At 40.0% G+C, this 25,813-nt stretch overlaps 2 protein-coding genes across 4 annotated transcripts; both read left to right on the forward strand.

Annotated features, from left to right (window-relative positions):
* Positions 1-80: 80 nt before the first annotated feature.
* On the forward strand, positions 81-6,270 carry LOC114365545 (aldo-keto reductase AKR2E4-like). Its single transcript, XM_028322148.1, has 9 exons — positions 81-294; positions 579-674; positions 1,531-1,707; positions 2,526-2,642; positions 3,327-3,389; positions 3,662-3,766; positions 4,617-4,820; positions 5,345-5,540; positions 6,236-6,270. The coding sequence occupies exons 1-8, from the start codon at positions 247-249 to the stop codon at positions 5,531-5,533; spliced, it is 999 nt and encodes a 332-aa protein (XP_028177949.1). The 5' UTR covers positions 81-246; the 3' UTR covers positions 5,534-5,540; positions 6,236-6,270.
* Positions 6,271-6,611: 341 nt separating this feature from the next.
* ergic53 (lectin, mannose binding protein ergic53) lies at positions 6,612-25,272 on the forward strand. Of its 3 annotated transcripts, none has more exons than XM_028322140.1 (13): positions 6,612-6,833; positions 10,346-10,477; positions 11,031-11,053; positions 11,915-12,087; positions 12,448-12,563; positions 13,477-13,641; positions 17,330-17,442; positions 17,999-18,127; positions 19,247-19,351; positions 20,957-21,042; positions 21,667-21,822; positions 23,472-23,603; positions 24,345-25,272. In XM_028322140.1, exons 1-13 carry the CDS (start codon positions 6,671-6,673, stop codon positions 24,379-24,381), a joined length of 1,530 nt encoding a protein of 509 aa, XP_028177941.1. In that variant the 5' UTR covers positions 6,612-6,670; the 3' UTR covers positions 24,382-25,272. The 3 variants fall into 3 exon arrangements, with proteins under 3 accessions (XP_028177941.1, XP_028177940.1, XP_028177939.1); XM_028322139.1 differs by lacking the exon at positions 11,031-11,053 and adding an exon at positions 18,311-18,361 and having other exon boundaries at positions 6,614-6,833; positions 10,346-10,500; positions 17,999-18,076; XM_028322138.1 differs by lacking the exon at positions 11,031-11,053 and having other exon boundaries at positions 6,614-6,833; positions 10,346-10,500.
* The last annotated feature ends 541 nt before the right edge of the window (positions 25,273-25,813 follow it).

Genomic DNA, 25,813 nt, shown 5'->3' on the forward strand with positions numbered 1-25,813 from the left:
TTTTATGTGCTATTTCTGTCTTTTTTTCTATTCACTTTTGGTTTTTTGTGATATTCATCGTAATAAATGTTTCTTTCTTTTTTGCTAGAAGATGTTGTTTTACTAAAACTAGTTTTACTGGTCGCTGTTTCTACCCTTTTTTAGTTCACAATTGTACCGTTATTCATGTTGTCAATCCAGTCAGTTATATTCCGAGAACCAAAGGTCACGGTTACCCACGGAATTAATAGTGATTAGTGAACCAATATGTTATGTAATTATGTTTTACTTCTTGTTTTGTGCGCTAATTTTGTGGTAAGTTTAGTTTTGAAAGCATTAACTTAAATTATTTCTGTACCTTTAATAAACATAACACTGTCATTTTTGTTTATTTATAAGGTGTAATAATATGCGTTCCGAAATTCACACAACTCCAAAACTGTTATTTTTTAATCTTTTCGACAAACTCCCTCCCTTTTTATGATCAAAAACCCTGAAAATGTTTTTAATTTTTGTCGCGTTTTGAATGAAATTGTAAAACTGATATTTACGTAAAACGTTATTCAAGTTATTTTGATCTTTTAATTATTTTTTTCCAGTTTAGCGATGTTATACCGGCACCAAAGTTGAAACTCCGTGATGGAAGAGAGATACCTAGCTTGGCACTTGGAACTTGGCTCGGCAACAACACCCAGGTTGGTAAAACTTTTTGCATGACTACCTACCTATCAAAGTAGTTCTTATGTTATTTATAAAGACGGAGACAGTCAGTGCTAAAGTAGACGCGTAAACCACTAGAAACAAGTAAAATTACTTAAGTCTACAGACTAACTAAGTAGGTACTTATTATAAAATGTATTGGAAGCCTTGGGGAAGGCCTTTGTCCAGCAGTGGACGTCATTTAGCTGAAATAAACGAATGAACAAACTAACTACAAGTATTAAATAACATAACACGGTGTTGCTGCCATAACTAGCTTTCTTTTTTTAGAGTGCCCGATATTTCAGAACGCATGTGCTTCCTTTGTACAAGAATGATCCAATCTAAATGAAGATAGTTAGTTGTTTTTTTTTTAAACATACGCAGCGGGTAGGTTAGGCCCTTAGTTTCTTCTCCTCAACCACAGAGGAACTAGCTTGGCGCATATGAGCTGATCATCATCATCATTTCAGCCACAGGACGTCCACTGCTGAACATAGGCCTCCCCCAATGTTTTCCACGTTGATCGATTGGTAGCGGCCTGCGTCCAGCGCTTCCCTGCTACCTTTACGATGTGGTCGGTCCACCTTGTAGGTGTTTCTTTGCGAGATCGAATCAGAAATGAGGAAATCCGTAAACGAACTAAAGTCGCTGACATAGCCCGACGGAGCAAGTTGAAGTGGCAATGGGCAGGGCACATATTACGCAGAACTGACGGCCGATGGGGCAGCAAGGTTCTGGAATGGAGGCCGCGTACCGGAAAACGCAGCGTGGGACGTCCACCTACAAGGTGGACCGACGACATCGTATGAGCTAATAGGTATAGGTAATTGCTCTTTTGTTTCTTTTCAGGGTCGCATTGAGCCTCACTCCACCGAAGTAGAGGATGCAGTCTCCGCCGCCATAGACCTCGGCTACAGACACATAGACACGGCGTACGCTTACAAGGTGGAAGACCAGGTCGGGAGGGCCGTTAATAAGAAGATAGCGGCGGGGGTGAAGAGGGAGGAGCTGTTTATTACTACTAAGGTACTGTAATGTAGGCAGGGTAAATTGCACTCTGGTAACCGACGATCTATCGTAGTTCGCGAGAAGCGCTTGATAAAGACAACGCAAGTCCATCGGCTTTGTGGAAATGCTTGGGGAGGCCTTTGTTCAGCCGTGGGCGTTTTAGACCGCTTGGAAAATCTTTGGAAAGAATTTATCCATTCCTTTAATTGAAATGAACTAAGATACCAGTAAAGTGGTTAAATGTTGAAATCGGTTGAAACAAGCATATAAACTTATGAAAAAAAGTATAAAGCGATTGATAATAGGTACTCATGGTCGTAGATGGACATCAATCTCACGCTATAGTTCCAAAATACTGGACACCGTGACTGGACTGTCCTGTCGATGACATTGACAGTGGGGCGCCACCGTCAATACCGGATCGCTGGTTCAGATTTTTGCCATGTTGGAAACCATATAGTTGGACGATGGTAGCGCCCCCCTGTCATTGAGTTTGGCGGGACAGTTCAGCGTGGGTCATCTATACGTCTGACGTCTTTACTTTTTTGACATTATCTATCGGGCCTATCGGAAGAAAGAAAGCAACTTGTGATACCTAAGTATATATATATAGATGACCCACGCTGAACTGTCCCACCAAACTCAATGACAGGGGGGCGCTACCATCGTTCAACTATATGGTTTCCAACATGGCAAAAATCTGAACCAGCGATCCGGTATTGACGGTGGCGCCCCACTGTCAATGTCATCGACAGGACAATCCAGTATTTTGGAACTATACCTACAATCTACATACAAGAAATTTTTAGGTACCCTAAATGGACTTTTATTTATAGCTCTGGAACGACCGCCATGCCCGGGAGGCAGTGGTGCCGGCGCTCAGGGAGTCTTTAGACCAGCTCAAGCTTGACTACGTCGACTTGTACCTGATACACTGGCCCGTGGGACAGTTTGTGAGTAAAACTACTTAAGACTTTTTACGCTGCACTTGCTAAAGCCGGGTCCAGGCGAGTGTATTGTAATGTAACACGAATTCTACGTGTGGACGGCACTATGAGCATGTAAAGTGCTGCCCATACTATTTCCATTACATTACATTCGTCTGCAACCTTTACCAGATCGTCGGTCCACCTAGTAAGTAGGAGGCCGGCCCACGCTACGCTGGGAAAGGTCGCGGGAAGAGCCTGCATGCGGGCAGCGCAGGACCGTTCATTGTGGAAAACCTTGGGGGAGGCCTTTGTCCAGCAGTGGACGTCTTTCGGTTGAAACTAACGAACTACTTTGTATAAACATTAGTTTTATAACCTATCGAGTTAACTGCGCACCCGGCGGCTGTGACGTCACATCGACGCTCTGGTACAGACGGGGCGAAAGCGGTGAAGTGTACTTAAGTGGGAGAGAGAGAGAGTCACATGTCAGCGAGGTGCGTAGTTAAAGTTTAACTTTCCCCCGGGACAAACTTGACCTTCACTGGTTGGGTTTTTATTGGCGGTCAAGCTGTAGATCCTGGCTACACAGGAGTTGCAGCGGTGGGAACGAGAGGTTGGAATATAGTCCCGTGGGGTGCGCAGTTAGCTCGATCGGTTGTCATTATGTTTAAAGTAGGCAACTTGAATAATTTCATACAATCCTTTCAGGGTAATCAGAGCTACGACTACACAGATTACGTCGACACTTGGCGTGGAATGCTGGAAGCCAAGGTAAGAACATAAAATAAATTTATTTTTTTAAAGATATTATTAGTAATTTGTTACTAATAGTCCCGATAGCCCCTCGTGGTAATGTGTTACGAGTGGGCTCATCACAAAGGTCGAGCGGCGCCACGGCGGATTCGAACCAGCGTTCCTCGGATCTCGAGTCGGCCAGTCCGACCCCTTCACCGTTCGGCTATCGTGGCTTTTCTTTCTGTTTGGAATTCCGATTTTTGCCGTGTTGGAAACTATAGATGACCTAACTGAGTAAAATTTCGCAGGCGCTCGGGCTGGCGCGTTCAGTCGGCGTGTCCAACTTCAACCAGCAGCAGATAGACCGCCTCGCGGCAGCCGGCCTGGAGCTGCCGGCGGTGCTGCAAGTCGAGGTGAGATAAAGCCTCTAAAGGGCACAACATGTTAAAAGATTTTGGCACTATACTTACTTTTTATTAACTTCGCCGTACAAGGCTTAGCGTCAAAATGGGGACACGTAAATTTTTCAAGTGGATTGAAGAGCAGTGCAGTTGAATATAAGATTTTAAACTTTAGCGTTCCATTTCAATTAAATAGTAAGACACGGGTCTTAACGCGACGTTTATTGATGAGTTACTTATGTAAGTACATCTGTCTTACTGTGCAGTTGAATTTACTGTTTCTGTGTTTTGATCCGTTACAATACATAAATAAACACACAGATGAAAGTAGGTACTAATTACATACCTATACCCTCCACAACCCTACTAGCGTAGCAGCCGAGATCTTAAACCACTTCCCAAAATAAGTGTTAGGATCTGAAATTGAATTGAAACATTTAACTGAAATTGCGTAAGATCATTAGCCTGCCTGGATGCGGGAGGTGCCTGGATGCGAGCGGTGTAGGACCGGTCTTTGTGGAAATCCTTGGGGGAGGCCTTTGTCCAGCAGTGGACGTCTTTCGGCTGAAACGGAGTATCATTACCAAAATTTTGATCTCTTTTATTTAACAGATAGGTATGTGGCCTACACTCCCCACGTAGGCAAGCCGGGTTCGGCAGGCCTATTGGTCGAAAGAGTGAGAGTTATCTCACTCTGCTCTACCAAAACCACACAGAAATACTTTTTTCATTCATTGAAATTCATTCTTTAATCATTCTTTTCAAATTCATTGCTTGTACTAATTTAATTAGTCTAAACAAATAAAGTTAATTTTGATTTTTACTATGATCTACCGTTCTTGATTGAACCTCAACCTTCCAGATCAACCTGAACCTCCAGCAGCCGTCCCTCCTAGCCTACTGCCGCGACCACCACATCGTAGTGATGGGCTACACGCCCTTCGGCTCTCTGTTCCCGTCCAAGGCGAGGGAGGACGCGCCCCCACCCCGGGTCGATGACCCCGCCCTGGTGGGGATGGGGGAGAAGTATAATAAGACGGTTACGCAGATCATAGTGCGGTATTTGGTGAGTTTTTAACTCAATTTAACTTAAAATTAAACGACAATAGCCGAACTGTGAAGGTGTTGGACTTGTCAATTTGAGAGTTGAGATCCCGAACGCGGGTTCGAACCCTGCTACACTTGGACTATTGTGTTAAACCCGCTTGTAAGACAAGCACATAATTAGCTTAGTGGGCGTCCATTTTTAGGGGGGGGGGGGGTCCAGTAAAACCTCACATCTCACGTGGGGGAGAGGGGGGGTGTCGAGAAATATCACGTATTTTTTTCCACAACAAACAGAGTAAATCCTCCAAAAAATAGCCGAAATTGTCTCACGTAATTAATGGACGCCCCCTTCTTCTTTTTTTCTTTTCGAGGGATTAACGAGAAACTAGATAATTTGTACAATAATTTGTATTGCACAAATTACAATACTATTATTTTTTTAAATACAAAATTGCGAAAACTAATGAGACACAAAATAGTCAAGTTTCTTTCTAAGCTTGTGTTAGAGTAACAAATTTAAATTATTTTTTCATAATATTTCAGTTGGACCTCGGTATCATACCAATCCCAAAGGCGCTGAAGCCGGCCCACATCGCTCAAAACTTTGCGGTCTTCGACTTCAGTCTCTCGCAGGAAGACAGAGACTGGTTGAAGACCTACGACAAGGGTTATAGGACCATACCGCAGCTGAAATGGCTCGACCACCCATACTATCCGTTTGAAAAATCGTAAACGGTAGGTAGTCCAGTCATTTAAGCTTAAATTAGGTAAGAATCTCGGAATTAGAGATACCCAGCTGTAAGTCTGTAAATACTTGTATATTGACACCCTAAAAGTTGTCTCAAAACCTACATATGGTAGGGTGTAAGCAACTATTAAATTTTAAGGTCAAAGGTCACAAAAATCGGTTTTTTGCGCCTTTTTTGGAAATATCTCATTTCCTATGAGTTTTTTGCTATTTGTATTTATTATCAATATTGTAGAATACTAAATTCTCTACAAATTTTGTTTANGTTACAACAAGGAATTCCCGAAATTCCCACAGGAATTAGCGGGAAAATCCTTTTGTATGAAAAATCTAAACCGCTTAAGTAGACCTGAAGTGATGCAGTAACCGCGCGCTCTCCGCCCTCTATCTCGAAAACGGTTCACCGTATAAAAAAAGTTTTTAAACAAAATTTGTAGAGAATTTAGTATTCTACAATATTGATAATAAATAAAAATAGCAAAAAACCCACAGGAAATGAGATATTTCTAAAAAAAGCGCAAAAAACCGATTTTTGTGACCGTTGACCTTGAAATTTAATAGTTGCTTACACCCTACCATATGTAGGTTTTGAGACAACTTTTAGGGTGTCAATATACACGTATTTACAGACTTACAGCTGGGTATCTCGAATTCCGAGGTGAACTTACTATAATGACTGGACTAAGGTACCTACTTAGGTAAGTAGTAGGTAGTTAGGTACGTCTTCAATCAATGTCAAAATGTAGGTACTTAAAATCATACTCCAATACTCAAAAATAAATGTTTAAGAATAAATAAATGTATTAACCGTAATTATCTTTTATTTTCCTGAGTTTTTATTTATCAAGTTTTCCATGATTGTAGTGCAAAATTAGGTGTAAAATAATCGTTATTTGATTTTTCGGATTATGCGCCATCTATTGTCATTTTCAATAGCTATATTGCAAACAGAGTTGTGCATCATAACTATCATAAGCAAGACGTGGAGCTCAGCAAAATGAGCTCAATTTTTCGCACATGGATACCGGTTTTTTATAGTCTGTCGCTTGTCAAATGCATGAGGTACATCACTATAACCGATCAACAAATTTTTTGACGTGTGTGGTGTATTCGTGGTCGCGATGTCTGCGTTAAATAATTTATTAGTGTTATCGACAATATCCTGCATATTAGTGTTTGTAAACACACAATCAGTGCATAGACGATTTGAATACAAATATTCTTTCAAGCCTCCTTATTTAGCACAAAAAGATGGATCAGTTCCTTTCTGGGAGTATGGTGGCAGTGAGTATAAACTCTTTTCTTATTAAAATCCCTTGACTGGGGCTCGGTAATTGGGTTTTACGAACTGTAAAACTAATAGGCGTTTGCTCAGATGTGCAAAATGTGCATTTTAATTTATAAAAATAGAATAAAAATGATAAAACAATTTGTTGTTACGGTCCAACTTGGGATGACAGCGACACGTCAGTGAAATCTGTCATGTGAGAAAGAGGTGGCTAGATTGGGGTTTTCTCGTGTGTGAAAGAGACAGGTAGATGTGGTAATTGTCAAAAATCGTGTTTTTGGTTCCACGACGGCAAATGAAAATGCCGTGAACTGTGAAATTAAGGAATTCAAAAATGTTGTCGCTGACCTGAATTAATGTCTTTAATGTAGGTTAAACCCTGTATTAATTTCCCAGCATATGACGATGGCGAAATTCAAGAAAAATACTTTCACATTTTAATAATGCAAATATTAAATTTTAGCATTTCCCCATTTACCCGTTGGCGTATCCAGGGTCATTTTTCAGGGGTGGCCTGGCATGTCATGATACAGGGTTATTTTGGTAGGCATCAGGGAAAAATATGTATCAACTAATCAACCAGAGACTAAATCCGTTGCTGCAAATTTTCAAATCGACTATGAAATTGCTTCTTTATATTTACTAGAACTAGCAAGAGTGATTTACATAAGTTCAATACAAGAAACAAAAATAAACTTGCCGTTCCAATTTCAGACTGCACAAGATTGGTGATTCATTCAGGTGTATTAAACTTTTCAATAAATTACCACAAACTGTTGTAGAATTTCCCATTCATAAATTTAAAACACATATCAAAAGCACCTTAATAAAAAAGGGCTACTATTAAGTTGATGATTATATAAAAGATAAAAATGTTTGGAATGTTTAACTACCTAGCTCGCATCAATACTTATGACTATAATTTGTATATTTTAAAGACTGTAAAACCTTGAAAAGGAGGCTGACAATAGTGACTGAGTTTCTTGCGCTGCTTCTTCTCAGCACTGGCCCATATATTATTGTCCCGAAGCAGTGGTAGGGTTAATATTGGGACGTGTAAAAGTGCTTTGTATTTTGATTTATTACGTTGAATAGGTCCACTCTGGAACATGCATAATTTTGCCAAAATGTAGCTTTAAACTCCTGTATGTATTACCTTCCTTGTGTTTCAAGCTCAAAACATAAAAAAGAGAAAATGAAGAGCAATGGCCTAAGACATGCAGAGCAAAGTATTGTCAGATTCGCTTCTTATTGGTTATCAAATGTTAATATAATTTGTCTTTCTGAACTATTTAATAAATTCTTATTTCCATGTGCTTCTTATCTCTTATCACCATTGTTTTCATAACTATTTCCTGATCTAATTATTTTACGAGTCAATAAAAGATAAAACAAGGTTTTAAAATTAAATCGCTATAACAAGAAGTAAGTAATGGTTTTAACAATAATGTGTACGTATTTTGAGTAATTATTTTTAAAGTGTACTTAACAAACCTGTTTTCATGTGACCATAAAATTTAATGTCTTTTGTTTTTTGCAATCATCATTAACAGATCATTCATCACCTTTTCTAATTTAACAAAAGCTTGATGATTTGGCCTTCACCATTTAAACTACTCCACTAAAATAATTGGTTGGAATTATTTAATCCCCCAATTCTATGATCAAATGCTAGAGAGAGAGTTTGTCTCATTATCTTATTTTAAAAAATCCTTCAAAATATTGTATTGCATGTTACATAAAGCATAAATTTTACCTAGCTTTAATGCATTACTATTTTAAAATACAATACTAAAACGTCAGCAAGAAATTAAAATATTCACTCCACATTAACGAAAAGTATGTCACAAAGTGACTCATAAAGCAAAATAGGACTTAACACTTGCGAATAAAATTTAAAGTGGAACGAACAGAATTAGTATAGACCAAGACAAATTGAAACACTATCGACTATAGTTCAGTCGACATCTTTAGCATAACAGTGTAAATTACATCGATGTAGCATATCTTACAGCGTAATACTTTTATGCATGACTATCGAGAATTGAAAGGTAAAGTAAGAGTTTTCATAGTTTGAAGGTGATTGCATATTAACGTTTAATATTATCCAATAAATATTTTAATGAACTGATTCCTGATTGTGCAGTGTTATCACAATCGTATTTAATTTGATATTTTATATGAATAGTGCCTGAATTAATTAGTTAAATAGGAAAATTGATTTTGTTTGTATGCTGTTTTTCCTTGATCCGATCTCATTACAGTTAACAGGACATTAGACTACGATTTTGTAACAAAGTAGCACATATTCGTTTGTCCGTTTCCGACAAAAGGAAGTCCACTGCTGGACAAAGGCCTCTCCCAAGGATTTCCATAACTACCAGTCCTGCGCTGACCGCGTCCAGGCACTTCCCGCGACCTTCGCCAGATCGTCAGTCCACCTAGTGGGGGGCCTGTCCACACTACCTAGTCCGTGGTCCGTCCTCCACTACATTACTACCAGCAGTGTCTTGGACAAACTTGATGTAGCTAAGTTATAATAAAGGATTGACTTTCAGTAACCAAATAAAATGCATTTTTGTTGCCACTGAACTTGAAACATCTTTTTCTAAAATAATAGATACCATCTCAAAGCTTCTTCTAGTATAACTACTAAGTTAATCTCAATAAAACAATATAAACTACTTATCTGCCTGCTAATCCGGTGTTAAGTTGTAAACCGGCTCCCTTAACGCCACTGATTAGCTTATCTATCAGATACTTGACGACTTTTACAGCATAACATAAAACTGACGTTTGTGATAATATTCCCATTAAAAACGCAAATAAAACTATTTTATTTATTTTAAAATGTCTGTTTATACTTGTAAAAGATAATGAGTGTATTAAATATAGTTTAATAAATAATGTATTAACTTTTATCAAGTTTTTTCTCCAAATAACAAAATAATCAGATCCAAATAGTTAGAGGGTTCCTTGCGTCACGTACCTACGTGACATCGAAAGTTGCTACATCGAATGTCACGGCAGCGAAAACGCTGTGTCAAATGCTGGACGCAGCGAGCGAATGTCTTGACATCGAAAGGTTGTAATATGATAAATCACGAAAACAGCCCTCAAACGCAACATTTTAACAATAATTTTCAGCCGAACTAAGTTAAAATGTAATGGAATTCTACAACTCGATCAAGTTAACTGCGCACGTCGCGACCGTGATGTCAGATCGACGCTCTAGTACAGATGGGGCGAACGCAGGCAGGTGTGCAGATAAGTGAGAGAGAGAGTCGCATTCCAACGAGTTGCGCAGTCAGCTCGATCGGTTTGTACACACGGCCACACTGTTAACTATCCATTTCCGTTTTTTCTCTCGCTCTCATCAAATGGTGATTCTTTGCGATAGAACAAGACACTATGACCTGCAATAGGCAGTTAACACTGTTGCCGATAGTACATAGTAAAACCTTAGATCCTAATGTTCTCAAATGAACTTCCTTCTACCCCATTCCAGATGCGATCGCGTCGGGTGAGAGCGTGCGGCTGGCTCCTTCTATGCGCAGCCAGAAGGGCGCCATCTGGTCCAAGCACCCGCTGTCGTTCGACTGGTGGGAGGTGGACGTGATGTTCAAGGTCACCGGGAGGGGCCGGATAGGAGCCGACGGGCTGGTGAGCACACTTTCTGCCTTTAACATAAGGGGGACCCTGGGCATTTAGGAGAGTCCCTTTAGCTCCAATAGTTCTAAGATTAAGTCACATACGGCCTGGCCTGGTGAGTACTCCTTTTACATAAAGGGAACCCTGGACATTTAAGAGGGTGTCCCTTTAGTTCCCTCCAATAGTCTGATATCAGAGGACAGACGGGGCGTATCCAGCTTCTGGGCAAGTGTTTGGTGAGTACTGACACAGCTTAACCTACTTGGATCCTGGACGTATAAGTGTTCTTTTAGTTCCAATAGTACGGTCATCAGGGCACATACGGTCCTGACTTTGACATACCTAGCTTCTGGGCCAGGGAAGGGGGCATATTATTTTGTGAGTGAGGGAGTCTTTAACGTACTGGGGACCCTGGGCATACAAGGGAGAGAGCGTGCGGCTGGCTCCGTCCATGCGCAGCCAGAAGGGCGCCATCTGGTCCAAGCACCCGCTGTCGTTTGATTGGTGGGAGGTAGACGTGATGTTCAAGGTCACCGGACGAGGCAGGATAGGAGCCGACGGTCTAGTAAGTACTGGGGACCCTAGACATATAAAAAGGACTCTCTTTAGCTCCAATATGGTGTACCAGACAATGGTATACTTCCCTATTAAAAGGTAGCCAAGGTAGATTCTTAGTTTAAGAGGAGGAGCAGTTGCCCTTCCCTGTTAGTTCCCTAGTGAATTGTCACTCGCAACATCATCTTATAATCTAGCGCATCGAACCCTAAGCAGTTGCACCGTAGGTGTATCACGTCCGTGATCTCCAGGCTTTAAAAAATCGGAGCACTGAAACGGGAACTGGAACATTCCAGTCTTCTGTCTCTTGTTGTAGTGAAATATCGTATATCCCAATATTAACTGATTCTAAAATAGTTTTGCCCTAATGGCATTCATTTCTACGACCTGTCCAGCACACGGGCCATTTCCCAGCAGTGGATGGAACTCTGTTGAAACGAACGAATAATCTAATGTCACGTCCGTGATCTCCAGGCATTCTGGTACACAACTCAACGCGGCGACTACACGGGTGAAGTCTTCGGCTGCTCCGACCGCTAGAACATGCTAGCGCTCATCTTCTACCACTTATTGTAGTGAACTATTACTATAAGATTCTATAATATTTTAAACTTTCGCGTTCCATTTCAATAAAAATAATAAGACACGTGACACGGGTCTTAACGCGACGTTTATTAATGAGTTACATTATGTACTCACGGCTTGACGTTTCATCTTGTGACCACTGCTGCAGCATCGCAGCCGAAACGTCAAGCCGTGAGTACATAATTTAACTCATTAATAAATGTCGCGTTAAAACCCGTGTCTTACTATTTTTTTATTATAAGATTCTATTCCCAATATAACCTAATGTCACGTCCGTGATCTCCAGGCATTCTGGTACACGACGCAACGCGGCGACTACACGGGCGAAGTCTTCGGCTCCTCGGACCGCTGGAACGGGCTGGCGCTCATCTTTGATTCCTTCGACAACGACAACAAGCATAACAACCCATACATCATGGCCGTGCTCAACGATGGGACTAAGGTGTTTGACCACAAGAGGTAAGGAAGGAGCATTTATTTGAAAAAAAAAACTACTTTATAAAATATGGCTTAGGCCCGCACGCTCGAGCTGTTCCGTGACTTCCGTGTATGTGTGTACTTAGAAATACTACACAGTCGCAGTTTGAAGCGAACAATACTAGCTGTTTCAAGCTGTCAGTATAGTGCGGAACTTTAACAGTAAATTAATTTTTTTGCTAATATTGTAACCCACTTTAATGTAATACACATAAAAACAACTACAATACAGTAAACTTAAATAGACTAACATATTATAAAATACATGACATCAATGTTTAGTTCGCTCCACCTCCCGAGTGCGAAAAAAAACAATAATGGGTTATTTACATTTTTCTGCAGCGACGGATCCACTCAGCTGCTGTCGGGCTGCCTGCGAGACTTCAGAAACAAGCCGTTCCCGACGCGCGCTCGCATCGAGTACTATCTCAACACGCTCACTGTATACTTCCACAACGGTGAGTACTCACGATAGTGAGCTTCCGTCATTTACAGCATCAGTCGATAATGTTGTAATGAAATGGTAGGGCAAGATGTAATTGGGATGTGTATAGGTGCCTTGAAAATGGCCTACATTCTAATAAAGAGTTTTGATTACAGTCTATGAACCATAGAATTATAACATCTAGAAACCAAGCACGCCCAAGAAAAGTGAGGCACTTTAAATTAGACTATGACTCAGTATGCCGAATATTCCGTGCTTTTACCCTATCAGCCTTTGATGCTTTCTACATGGTCCTTCGAGCCGGATATGAAACGGTGACCTATGGATTCAGACAAACTTTTCAACTGTATGGAACACTGTAGTGCCCAATGATATGTATTAATGGAAGTTTATATCCATAATCCGTTGACTGTTACCCATAGTACACTGCTTAGTTTGGGACTAGACGTCGTAGTGTATATTGTCCAAGCAAGACTTCTCAGCACCAGCCTATATGTTGTCCCGAAGTGGTGCCCAAGCTATATTTGGAACGTGTACAAGCGCCCTGGAAAAAGCCTAAGTACTTGATAAATGATTTGATTTGAAGAATATTTATTAAGGCTGGCTTCCGCAGAATAACAGCGTCATGTTCTGGGTTTTACTACCTCAGAGCATGACATGCTGAATGGTGGCCATTTTACATCATTTTAGAGTACTTTTTCATAGTTTAGACGTGCAGTTGATCAGTATGGGCATGTATGGGAGTGCGCACACTACGCCGATTCGATTTGGCCGATTCTTCATACAAATTAAAATCGGGCACAACTATCGGCCAACTAAAAATCAACGGGGTGCGCCTACTCTAACTTATTCAAACTGTGTTTAATTTTTTTTATGTTCGAACTAAAATAAGTGTTTTCTTTCTATTAATTTATTGTTCTCTCCAGGCATGACCAACAACGAAGCGGACTACGAGCTGTGTTTCCGCGCCGAGAATGTGGTGCTCCCTCGCGGCGGCTACTTCGGGCTGTCGGCCGCCACTGGTGGACTAGCTGATGACCATGACGTCATACACCTGCTTACTACGTCACTGCACACCACGCAGCAGCAGGGTAAGTCATATGACGGAAACATAGCGAGGAAGCGGAGCTGAGAAGCGGAACAAGGAAACGGAGCTTGGTAGTAGAGTGAGGAATGAGGATCAGAGTTGGAAAGCGGAACATAGATAAATGCGGAGCTGAGAAGCGGAGTTGGAAAGCGGAGCTTTGTAATGGAGCGAGGATTGGGACTGGAAAGCGGAGATGAGATGCGGAGTGAGAAAACGGATTGGAGAAATCAAATACTTGAATAAATACATCCGCAACTCCGCTCCGCTTACTTCTTTTTCGTTCCGCTACCTATCTCCGCGTGGTAGACACAGTCTGTATCTCCGCTCAGCAATACACAGTGTCCGCTCCGCTACCTCACTCCTAAGTAAGTAGCTCGTGATGCTTTCGCTCTTGTGGACAGATAAAGTCCGGTCGCCTAGCACAGAATTTCGTCCAATGACCCCAAGCTACCCATCCTTATTGCTTACGCGTATTATATTGCTGTCACTCTCGCACACTCACTGCGGCCGTCCGTCGCACAGTCGCGACAGGAATTTAATTACACGCGAGCGATAAGGATGGGTAGCTTGGGGTCATTGGACGAAATTATATCTGCTTGGCGACCGGATTTTAGCTAAGTAGCTGGTGCTCCCTCGCGGCGGCTACTTCGGGCTGTCGGCCGCCACCGGCGGGCTGGCCGACGACCATGACGTCATACACCTGCTGACGACGTCACTACACACCACGCAGCAACAGGGTAAGTGACATGACGGACAGAATGGAGTGAAGCGGGGAAGCAGAGCGATGAAACGTAGCGAGAAAACGGAGTCACAAAACAGCTGGTAAGCGGAGTGAGGAAATCAAATTACTAGAAAAAATACTGACTGCAACTCCGCTCCGCTTACTTCCTCTCCGCTCCGCTTACTTCCTCTCCGCTCCGCTGTCTATCTCCGCGTGGTAGACAATATTCACAAGACAGCACATTTTAAAATTTAAAATTTAATTGATTTTTATAGATTCTACATAAATATTATTGTTACTACTAAAAATTACAATGACAACGAATATTTAAAAAAATATGTAAAATGAATAATTTCAATTTATTCTAGTGATATTAAATTTGCAATTAAAATTTATTTTAATTAAGCAAACAAAATTAATTAGTGATATTAAATTTGCAATTAAAATTTATTTTAATTAAGCAAACAAAATTAATTACAATGAACAAATTAATAGATAAAGTCTTTAACCAATTTCTTTTAAAAGTATTGAAATTTATATTTGATGAAGTAAATTGCAAATTAATATAAATTTTTAAAAATGTGTTAATAATGTTATAATTTTCGACATTATTCGGACTTCAAAATTACTTACTTAATTTGACCCTTCTACGTTAAATTCTTATTTTCTAAAAAAAAAATACACAAATTACACAGTGGCCACATGTGAATTACAAAGTTAGTTATTTAAGTATTTAAAATGTAAATATTTTTTTTTTATATTCAAAAATATAAGAAATACGTAATTTATTACTTGCTAATTCTTTCATCTCCTTAACGCGAGCTTCATCATCCGACGGCATCCGGAACCTTGACACGAACTCTCCCAGCAGCCAGCAATTAACCAACATCTGACTCGAACTCTCCCAGCGCCCTGCACATCACCAAACCTCCATCTGGCACCATCTACGCCCGGCAGCCAGCATTTCCATTTTTCTTAGTTTTAGATCTTCTTAAAATTCTCCGACATTCCATTTATTTCACTTGTTCTTCAAATTAAATTCTTCATCTTCTTTATTCGATTTTATTTTTCACCAATTTTCGTATTTTAGTCCATTTATAAAAAAAATCACATTATTTATTTAACACCAATTAATTCGTTATTTAATTGCACAGCACTGCCCTGGAGAGTTCACAATGAAAGAGTGTATACTGTGCGATGCGAGTATATTGTGAGCGTCAGTTTACGCAGCAACGTCAAATATATAGCCTTAATTTATGTTAGTGTGAGGGTGGCGCATACACATACTACAACAGACACAGTTTGCGCTTCGCTCAGCATTAGTCCCTTATTGCACTCCGCTACCTCACTCCTGAGTAGCTGGTGCTTGATGACGTCATACACCTGCCTACGACGTCACTGCATACGACACAGCAGCAGGGTAAGTGTTATAATATACACTAGGCAAGTATAAAGCTGTGTGACAAATAGTAGAGCCAGGAAGCGAAGTGACTTAGCGAAGCTGAAAAGTGGAGCGAGCAAACAGAGCTAGATACTACACAGCAGCAGGGTAAGTGTAGTTTGGTTCCCAGTGGGGGCAAAGGGCACAACAGGATCAATGGAAAATATAGCGGAGCGAAGAAATAGAGCTGAGAAACGGAGCGACGAAGCGGAACGAGGAAGCGGAGCCTGGTAGTGGAGTGAGGATCAGTTGGGAAGCGGAGCGTAGATAGATGCAGATGCGGAGTTGGGAAGCGGAGAGAGGAAGCGGAGCTTGGTAGTGGAGTGAGGATCAGAGTTGGGAAGCGGAGCGAAAAAGCGGAGCATAGATAGATGCGGAGTTGGAAAGCGGAGAGAGGAACCGGAGAAACTGAGCGATGAAACATAGTGAGAATATGAAATTACTCGTCGCGCGCTCGCAACCTAACTCCAAGTGTATGGACACAGTCCGCATCTCCGCTCCGTATATTTTCTCGCTTCGCTTCCTATCTTCGCGTCTATAGACACAGTACGCTCCGCATACTTCCTCTCTTCGCTCCGCTACCTATCTCTTCATATATGGACACAGTTCGCTTCTCCGCTTACTTCTTTGCATACTACGCAACAGCAGGGTAAGTGATTAGACCACCTGTTTGTCCCTGGTTTGAATACCAGTGGTGATAAAATTCACAGTAAAGTCAGTGGCACATATAGCTGTACATAAATACATACTAGATTGAGCGAGGTGACGGCGGAGCGATGAGCGAGGTAAAAATCCACCAAAATCTCCGCTCCTCTTTAGTAGTTAGGGAGTTGTGAATCAATTTTAATAACACATAAAATCCGGAAGCGAAATCTGAATGCGGAGAGTGGGGAAAAAAAATTAGTCGCGTGTTGTCTAAAATAATAGACAAACAGTTTCTTTCGCATTTGAATTTAGTGTTATGGCGCAATTACACTATGCGGAAAATTGGCCGAGACGAAGCGCGAGCACGCTCACCGAAGTATGGGCGATACACACCGAAACTAATTGTAGTGCGTGTCTACACTATGTCTCGATCAATTTCCCGCATAGTGTGACTGCGCCATTACGAGTATTTACTATCCTTCTTGAAGTGGGTAGAGTAAGCTATATTTTGGACGAATGGGGATGTTGCCTGGGTCAAAAAGCAAGAGTTTTAATTAGTCCGTCATTTAACTTATCAAAAAATACTCTACACGTATTTTTCACTTTTTCAAACTAATGAAAATTTAAAGAGATAAAGCGCCCCAAAGTTCATAAGAAGAGACCCGTGACGTCAACGCTTGCTTAAAAATGCCGCACGTTGTGACGTCGTGCGCAAAATCAACGCACCATAACTATGTAATTATTTGTTAGATTGACAAATAAAAATATATGTGTCCAATATTTTTTGATATTAAACATTACGGACTAAAAAAATTTTTTTAGGCAACTAGCCTATTAGTGCCATAAAAGGCCCGCATGCATACTAATAAACATTTTGAATTACAGGCGGGCAGCAGATCAGCGCGGACGAGCAGCAGAAGCTGGACCGCGAGTACCAGGAGTACCAACAGAAGCTCGAGCAGCAGAAGGACCAGTACCGCAAGGACCACCCCGACGAGGTCAGTCCACGGCAAGCACCATGCTTTTAGACACCATCTTAATGCCAATCTACTATTTACAGTAATTTTTATTACAAACACCAAGACTTGTAGTGTGACTCAAAATGACCTAAACTGAACTGTCCCACCAAACTCATTGACAAGGGGACGCCACCATCGTTCATCTATACAGGGTGTTAGGTAAATGGGTATGAGCCGACACTAGCCCATGTTAACATGGTCATATAAATGGTATGGTGAAGTCAGATAAATTGATATCTTCATTTTAATTATTTTAATAATCAGAACCAGCGATCCGGTATTGACGGTGGCTCCCCGCTGTCAATGTCACAGATAGGACAGCTCAGTATATTGGGAAAAAGCCTTTACATGTGTCCACTATAACTTGATATTAGATATTAGGGCTTGTTGAAGTTTTCATAGTACATATCTACTTTTTTACTTTAAAATTGTTTCTTTTTAACTGTAATTGGAGATCAGACTGAACAATACCTAAAGGCAATTATTCTAATTTTTTCTCCTTGCAAAACTAATATCTCTCTCTCTCTCTCCCCAGATGAAGGACAAGGAGAGTGAATTCGACGACTGGTTCGAGTCGGACGGCCAGCGCGAGTTCAGACAAATCTGGCAGGGGGTCATGGCCTTACAGGACGCACTCCGTGACGTCAACAAGAAGGTCGACGAGGTGAGTCATCGTCATCATCAGCATTTGGATATTTAGGGTCATTTTTCAGGAGGAACCTGGCCCCTGACTAGCCATGGTACGAGGGTGCGATTGGTATCATAGCTCAAGAGTGAGTCCAATCAACCATCTTCTTCTTTGAATCGGTGAGACGACTGATTCTAGTTCCAACTGATCTGGCAGGGGGTCATGGCCTTACAAGACGCACTCCGTGACGTCAACAAGAAGGTCGACGAGGTGAGTCTGAATACGCCACTGAGGACTCCATTCATAAGGAAGGATCGAGAACGCCCTTTCCTCCAAGAAAATAATTTCAAAATTATAGATTTTTTCCAGGTAAGGCCCGGTCTCCGACAAGGCGGAAAAGAGCGTAGAAATGTTTTGAATACCAATCAGATTTCATTTAAATGAGGGTTATCGCGTATAAAAAATCTGCCAGATGGCAATACGTAGACGCGAGGTCCAAATGCTGCATGATTGGTGGATTTTTGACATGACATTGACAGATATGTCAAATTCCACCAATCACGCAGCTGTTGGAAACCGAGCCTAAAGAAAATTTATCCCTTTGGCACTATCCCCAAGGTTGGGCGGTAGTTAGATTTTATTTGTAATCAGCGAATTGATTTTTTTAGAATATGTGATCATCCTCCATTGCAAAGGGTTGAACCTACATTCCCCACACTAAGGCCCAGAACAGACGGTGAAACGCAACGAAACAGCAACTGCTAGTTACTTTTGAGTTGCATCTAAGTTTCTGCCATAGCGTCCGTTGAGAGACACATGACGCGACCAGTTTGAAACTTTCAACTTCTTGTTCTGGGCCTAACCAGACGGGCTGGGGAGGCTTCATTATCCACAATAAAGATTTTCAATGAGGGCTATCGTTTTTATACTTAGCAGTTGGCACCCCTGGCGATTGACAGGACCTTACTCTACAGTGGCGCCATCTTCATGAGTGCAAATACGATAGTCCTCCTACCACTTTAGCGCTCACCAGTTGGCGCCACTGTCTTCGCTACTAGCAAGTGACAGGACCTTACTCTACAGTGGCGCTAACTGGTGAGCGCTAAAACGATAGCCCTCATTGAAGTTTATTACATATTCCCTTCTCTTTTGCAGGTGATCGGCAAGCAGACCAACTCGCTGTCTCTCCTAAGCGCAGTATACAGCCACACACAGGGACAGCCCATACAGCCTGCCGCGCCTGGACAGCCGCCCGCGCAGGTAAGGCGATTATCACACTGCACCGCGCTCCGCCGCGGTACGCGGGACGACAGATACCGCGCGCGTCACCACGCTGTGTGATCTGCCTTCCCGCGCGGAGCGACGTTGCCCGCGTGCCCCGCGTCAAATAAAGAATGTCCACCGATCCTTCGCCGTGGCAAAATAAATATGCTTAATCATTGTAGGTACAGTCACAGAATAATAATAAGTACTACGTACAGAAGTTTTACTTCGCGAAGCTATTTAAAAAAATGTATGCTCAATGTCATTAACTATATGGTGTAATTTAAGTCTGTCCTGTCTCAAGAGTCAAGCACCATTTTGTTGACAAACGTCAGTGATCGGCACTGCGCCGAAGCTATAGGGCTGACTTCGGTAAAATGATGTGACGTGAGGTGCCAAACTGCGGAAAATGGCGGAGGAAATACATGATTTAGCATGAATTATCATGAATAATATTAACTACTTATTTACCTCTCAGTGTCTTGAGGCAACTTAAAAAAATACATTCTGTGTTTTTATTATTATTTAGGCTTAAATACTGCACATTATTTAGTACACCATTTTCTTTATTTTCTTCCATCATACACAAGAATACGCGTGCGTGAGTCAATGTTCGCTCGTATGTGAGGCCTTGTCGAATAGTATCCTGTAGGTGGGCCATCGTGCGTTTTTTGTTTTCGATGTAAACTCGCGGAGATGAACAGGCCTGGTACAGTCGACTTCAAACTTAATGGCGGCTTCTTCGCCCCTACTCGCCCGCTGCATAAAGTTTGCTTCGGACTGTACATGTACAGAAATACTTTTTGTTTTTGATAGTTTCATACTTCGTGATTCTTTAAGCCATGTATTCATTAAGCAACGTTTGTTTATAAACTGTTCATAAACAATGTTTCATCATCTCTGTAAACAGTTTATAAATAGTCAGTAAAAATAGTTGATGAAACATTGTTTATGATACATGTTGCCGTGCTCCCCGCTATGAGTGGAGAGCAAGTGTAAACGGCCAAGTTTCAGAAACCTGTGTTTATGGTAAACTTGTTTCACACTAGTCATAAACAGTTTATCAACAAATGTTGCCTAATGAATATGTTACGGTCAAAGTGATAAATGTGAAAATTATGAATAATCGCCGGTTATTATGAATAATTACCGCATGATTTGGTAAATGTGATTAATATGAGGTCATTTATGTGTGTATAAAACTAAATTTTTCACTTTAAATCAAAACATTATGTTAAAGGCATCATGGAAAAGTAATATTATGCAAGAAACATTCCAAACTCATTATGCCAAATTATATTAATATATGATATCAAAACGTTCAAAAGTTTGGCTGTACACGAGCACGTACACAAGATGTTGTTCTCTTTTATTAAATTTGTTAGTACTAAGGTTGAAATGTTGAATTATTAAATAATCACTGTTAAATGTGATTAATTTATCACTTTTACCGCGACTGTCTGTAATTATTCATAATAACCGGTTATTATTAATAATTTTCAATTTATCACATTAACCGTAACAAATACATGGCTTTACACGCTGTATAGTCTACGCCAATACCACCCCTATACACCCGCAATAAGCGTCATTTCCCCGCAGATGCCGTCGCTGCCGATCGGGCGGCACGACTGGGACGGGCTGGTGGCCAACAACCAGATCATGATCAACACCATCGCCGAGCTCAAGTGAGTGCCGCCATCATTACGCCCGTATTCATAACCGCGTCTCTAACTTTGGATTTAATTAAAGACTTTGTGATCGGCGTTTTTTTTTAGATTGTTTTACTGTCGTTGCTTTTTTTACTGTGCCCTGTATTCACAACCAAGGCATTGACTTTGGATAAGTTGTCAAGTTTTGACGTTTGTAATTGTAATAGATCTTTTTTTTACTTCGTTCTTATTCTATGTTGAAGATTGAATTCATAATTTTCAAACTTAAGACATAAGTAAAGTAACATACAATGAAAAAAAAATCTTGTAAGCCTTGAAGTTGCGTAACAAAAAAAATACCTTTTAGCCATTTAAAGATAAAGATATTTATATTTACCAGAACATGTGTGACATTATTGCAATACAGAAATATATTTTTGATGTTAGTAGGTTTTGTTGGTATCAACACGTCTTTAGAGTTTGTATTTTAATTTTCCTTTAAAAAAATAGCTATTTGATACAAGAGTCGTGACATATTTTATTTATTACATAATTAATTACTTTTTGTTTTTTTTTTGTATCTGTTAAATTCTCAATTTTTCTTTAATTTTCATACCACATGTTATCTCAATCCAAACTAAATTCTACTCCCACCCGCAGAGGGTTCATAATCGAAGTGGCGCGTAAATCAGACGCTCTGATAGCGGCCAGCGGCGGCGCGCCGGCTACGGCAGGGGCCATCAACCCGCAGTTCCTGAGCGAGATGAGGGACTCCATGCACCAGCTCAAACAGTCGGTCGCTGGCGTGGCGCAGAGGTGAGACTTATTTTATAGTAGTATATACAGGGTGTTAGGTAAATGGGTATATGAGCCGACACTAGCCCATGTTAACATGGTCATATAAATGGTATGGTGAAGTCAGAAAATTGATATCTTCATTTTAATTATTTTATTTTTCATACAAATCTGATTTTATAAAATTAATTTTGTACGAAAATTAAAAAAATTAAAATGATGATATCAAATTTCTGATTTCACCATACCATTTATATGACCATGTTAGCATGGGCTAGTGTCGGTTCATATACCCATTTACCTAACACCCTGTATACTTAATAAGCAGTCAAGGAGAACGTGAAATGTCAACTTTTGTTAAATCAACCCTTTAAGTTAACCTGGTTTCTGATCGGCCAATTTATCAGCAACTTATCAATAATAAAGTTTATTTAATAATAAATAATAAAGTTTATTTCGGTAACTTTTACACATTTTTTAATACAAGTATTTGGGGCTTCCCATTAGCAACCAGTTTTGCTTGTGTTAGGAAGCTCCGCTCTTCTATAGTAATAGTAATATTATTATTCGTGCACTTACACTCAGGTAGCAGATAAAATCGTTAGTGGTAAACGTAATAGCGTAGGCAGACCTCCCACTAAGTCTAGGTGGACCGACGATCTGGTGAAGGTCGCGGGAGGCGCCTGGATGCGAGCGGCGTAGGACCGGTCTTTGTGGAAATCCTTGGAGGAGGCCTTTGTCCAGCAGTGGACGTCTTTCGGCTGAAACGAAAAACATAATATCCCTGATAAGTAGTTTTTTTTTTTTTTCAAATATTATGAGTAATTTGTAGGACCTGAACACAACTGTATTTGTAGTTCACGTTAACCCTTCCATTTAAGCTGTGTTAGAAATGTGTGTGTTTGTTTGTGTGTTCACCACAATCGCAATCATTCAGCGGATGAGAACTAGTGACTATAGAATCGGCAGTGAAATGACCTTCGAATTACCATTAAAATTAGTATGATGATAAAACATTTAAATAAAAATTCATAGACATCGCCATTCGTGATCAAATAACTTTTTCAAAAGGCTTGTTAAATGTAATTTTTTACAGTGCTTCACATCTAGATAACGCTATAAAAATGGCAACACCCAAGCCGTGCAAAGCCAACAACCGAAAAAAAAACTGTAAAAGATTGGAAGTTTATGATTGGACTTTATACCTATCATCATCATCAACAGCCCTTTACAGTCCACTACTGGACTATGAGCCTCCTCCACTATAGTGGAGGGTTTTGCCATAATCCCCACGCTTGGCAGGCGGGTTGGAGATCGCAGTTTATATGATCGCAGTTCAGTCTGCACATATTTGATGTACTTAAATTTGACTATTCTTACCGTTAGATAATTCCTGGCAATAAGTGGTGACTGAGTTTGTTCCGGCGTTTCTTCTCAGCACTTGCCATATGTTTGTCTCGAAGCGCTGGTAGGGCCCAAAAGATAAGGAGACATGTAAAGTGCCCCATAAGGGCTACCTTTTTCTTTTTTTATTATTTTCTATTGACGTTCATAAGTGCCACTTGTGGTCTAAACTGAATAAATATTTTTGATTTTGATTTTTTTGATTTTGATTTTGATACCTATACTTTTTTTTTATTTACACTTGCATTTTTTTGCGTGTCTTGCAGGATGTCCAACGCGCCTCAAGTGGTGCAGCAGCCAATGTCGTCGTGCCAGGACGTGTCGTGCGTGAGCCTGACGGGGCTTCTGGTGGTGGTGGCGGCGCAGCTCACGCTAATGTTCTTCTACGCCGTCTACAAGTGAGTCACGCTTTTCACTTTATTTGTGTGTTTTGGCAGAGTAAAATAGGCTCAAAGAAAGAAAGAAAATAACTTTATTTTGGCAACAACAAATTCTGGCAACAGAAATACTCAAAAAAAAAATTTAACTAAGTTGCCAAATAAGGTCACCCATTCAGTAACATCTTGACAGTGTGACTGCCAATACACTGATTTTCAGTGGGTGCCTTTTATGCTGATCATGCACTTTTCTCGTGGAAATAGTAAGATAAAGAGGCTATAAGGCACTAAGATAATATGAGGATACTAGTGAGTGACGCTTTTCGTAGATTGAATATGACCACTCACACTCTTCTCGTGGATATCGTAAGATAAGAGGCTATAGGCTATGATAAATTATTAGGCTCTAACTTCTGATACATTTTTCGGTTGATCTAGGGTGGTCCTCCTCTCTCCTAATTGCCGTGCCCTACAGGGCCCATAATGTTCTAATTTTAAGTACATAATGGATGCAATAAAATATTGAGTATTGAGTCTAAGCTACTAAGTTAATATGAGGCCTGATACGAGGGAGTGACGCTCTTAGCTCTCTTTGCTTTAACTGTATGGTTCTGGCAGAATAAAATAGGACCACAGACACTTCTCGTGGGTGTCGTAAGAGTTGGTTGTGATTTTATGTTTACTAATTTTTGTGTAATAAAATAATAATGTTTAAAAAAATATATTTGGCCATCATTCTGATGTGGAAATTATTATTTTCAGAGAAAGAAAAGAAGCGCAAGCGAAGAAATTCTTCTGAAGGGAGTGACTGTGTAAATGAAGCGTCTATTACTATACTGCTTGCCCTCTATGTCACAAATATTACATTAAATAATGTTACTCTTATCTTGAGATTGCAATTTTTACCAATTTTGTTTACCGAATTGAATGCAACTTTTTTATGTTACTGTTATTGAAAATTTTGTCTTCCTGCATTTATTATTGCATTTTTTATCGGTAAACAAAATCAATTATTTTATTTTTTAATAAGAACTGTCATTCCTCAGAGTATTATTGTTATTTTTTATCTGAATTTTATACTGTACTTCTTTTGATTTTAAATCTAGTTAATTGTTGTGTTATTTCATTATTTAACGTGGCAAGTAGTATGTAAATAGTAGATTAGTATTTCAAATTTTTTACCATCTGAGTGTGTTTGAGACGTAAGAAAAATAATATAATTCTGTACATAAAATATTTATTTTTTTATTTTCTCTGTCTTTTTTTTATATCTTTGTGGCGCTCTCAATTCTGACTTATAGGAAATAATTTGTGAGTAAATTACAAAATGGTTGTAACTAAAATTTTAGTTTTTTTTATAAAAAAATCTTTGGCGTTCAATATTTTTTTGGTTTTGTTCGACAGAAATGTTTTTCTTAGTGCTCAACTATGGGACTACAAGGATGAGCTTATTGTCATCCTAATTAGAAAATCATATTCAACGGTAATATTTAACACATTTTTTTACAAATTAACCGAGAGTATTAAACACAATTTATTTACGAATAACTGCAAATCGAACCTGAATAATAAAAAATGTGCTAAATGTTACCAATATCAAAATTCGGTCTCTATTTTCCATATCGAATTTGTAAAATATTATTCATAAGAGATACATTGTTTATTGTTCAACAATAAAAATGTGCCAATTATTTAATTGTTTTATTTAGAAACATTTCCCTCGTTAAATTCTGCGGGTAGGTGAAAGAAAAGGATTATTCATCGCGCAGACGTCGCCGCATGGCGCATCTTTCAGTCTGCCCGCGACCATTAAATCGAAACGTTGGGAAGTATTTGTGTATTGCTAATCAAGTAGAAGTAGTAATGAGAATTAAGCAAAAATGCAACATGCAAATTAATTTTAAATGTAATAATCCTTGATGTGGTTAGTAGACTTAGGAGGTAGGTAGGTAAATCAAGTTTCCATTTCGTTATTTTGGTTCTTTTATTGATTGTACACCGATTTGGTTTTTTTTTTTGATGAAAATAGTAATTTTTGTTTTGTTCTTGTGTTCATAATCTAAAAGCGCCATATTGAGATCAGGTTTGGTAATAAGGGTCATTCAAAGTGAAAATATTGTATAGATGACCCACGCTGAACTGTCCCGCCAAACTCAATGACAGGGGGGCGCTACCATCGTTCAACTATATGGTTTCCAACATGGCAAAAATCTGAACCAGCAATCCGGTAT

The sequence above is a fragment of the Ostrinia furnacalis genome, unplaced genomic scaffold (genome assembly GCF_004193835.3).
Source record: "Ostrinia furnacalis isolate ACB-3 unplaced genomic scaffold, ASM419383v2 OfSCF7602, whole genome shotgun sequence".
Taxonomy (NCBI): domain Eukaryota; kingdom Metazoa; phylum Arthropoda; class Insecta; order Lepidoptera; family Crambidae; genus Ostrinia; species Ostrinia furnacalis.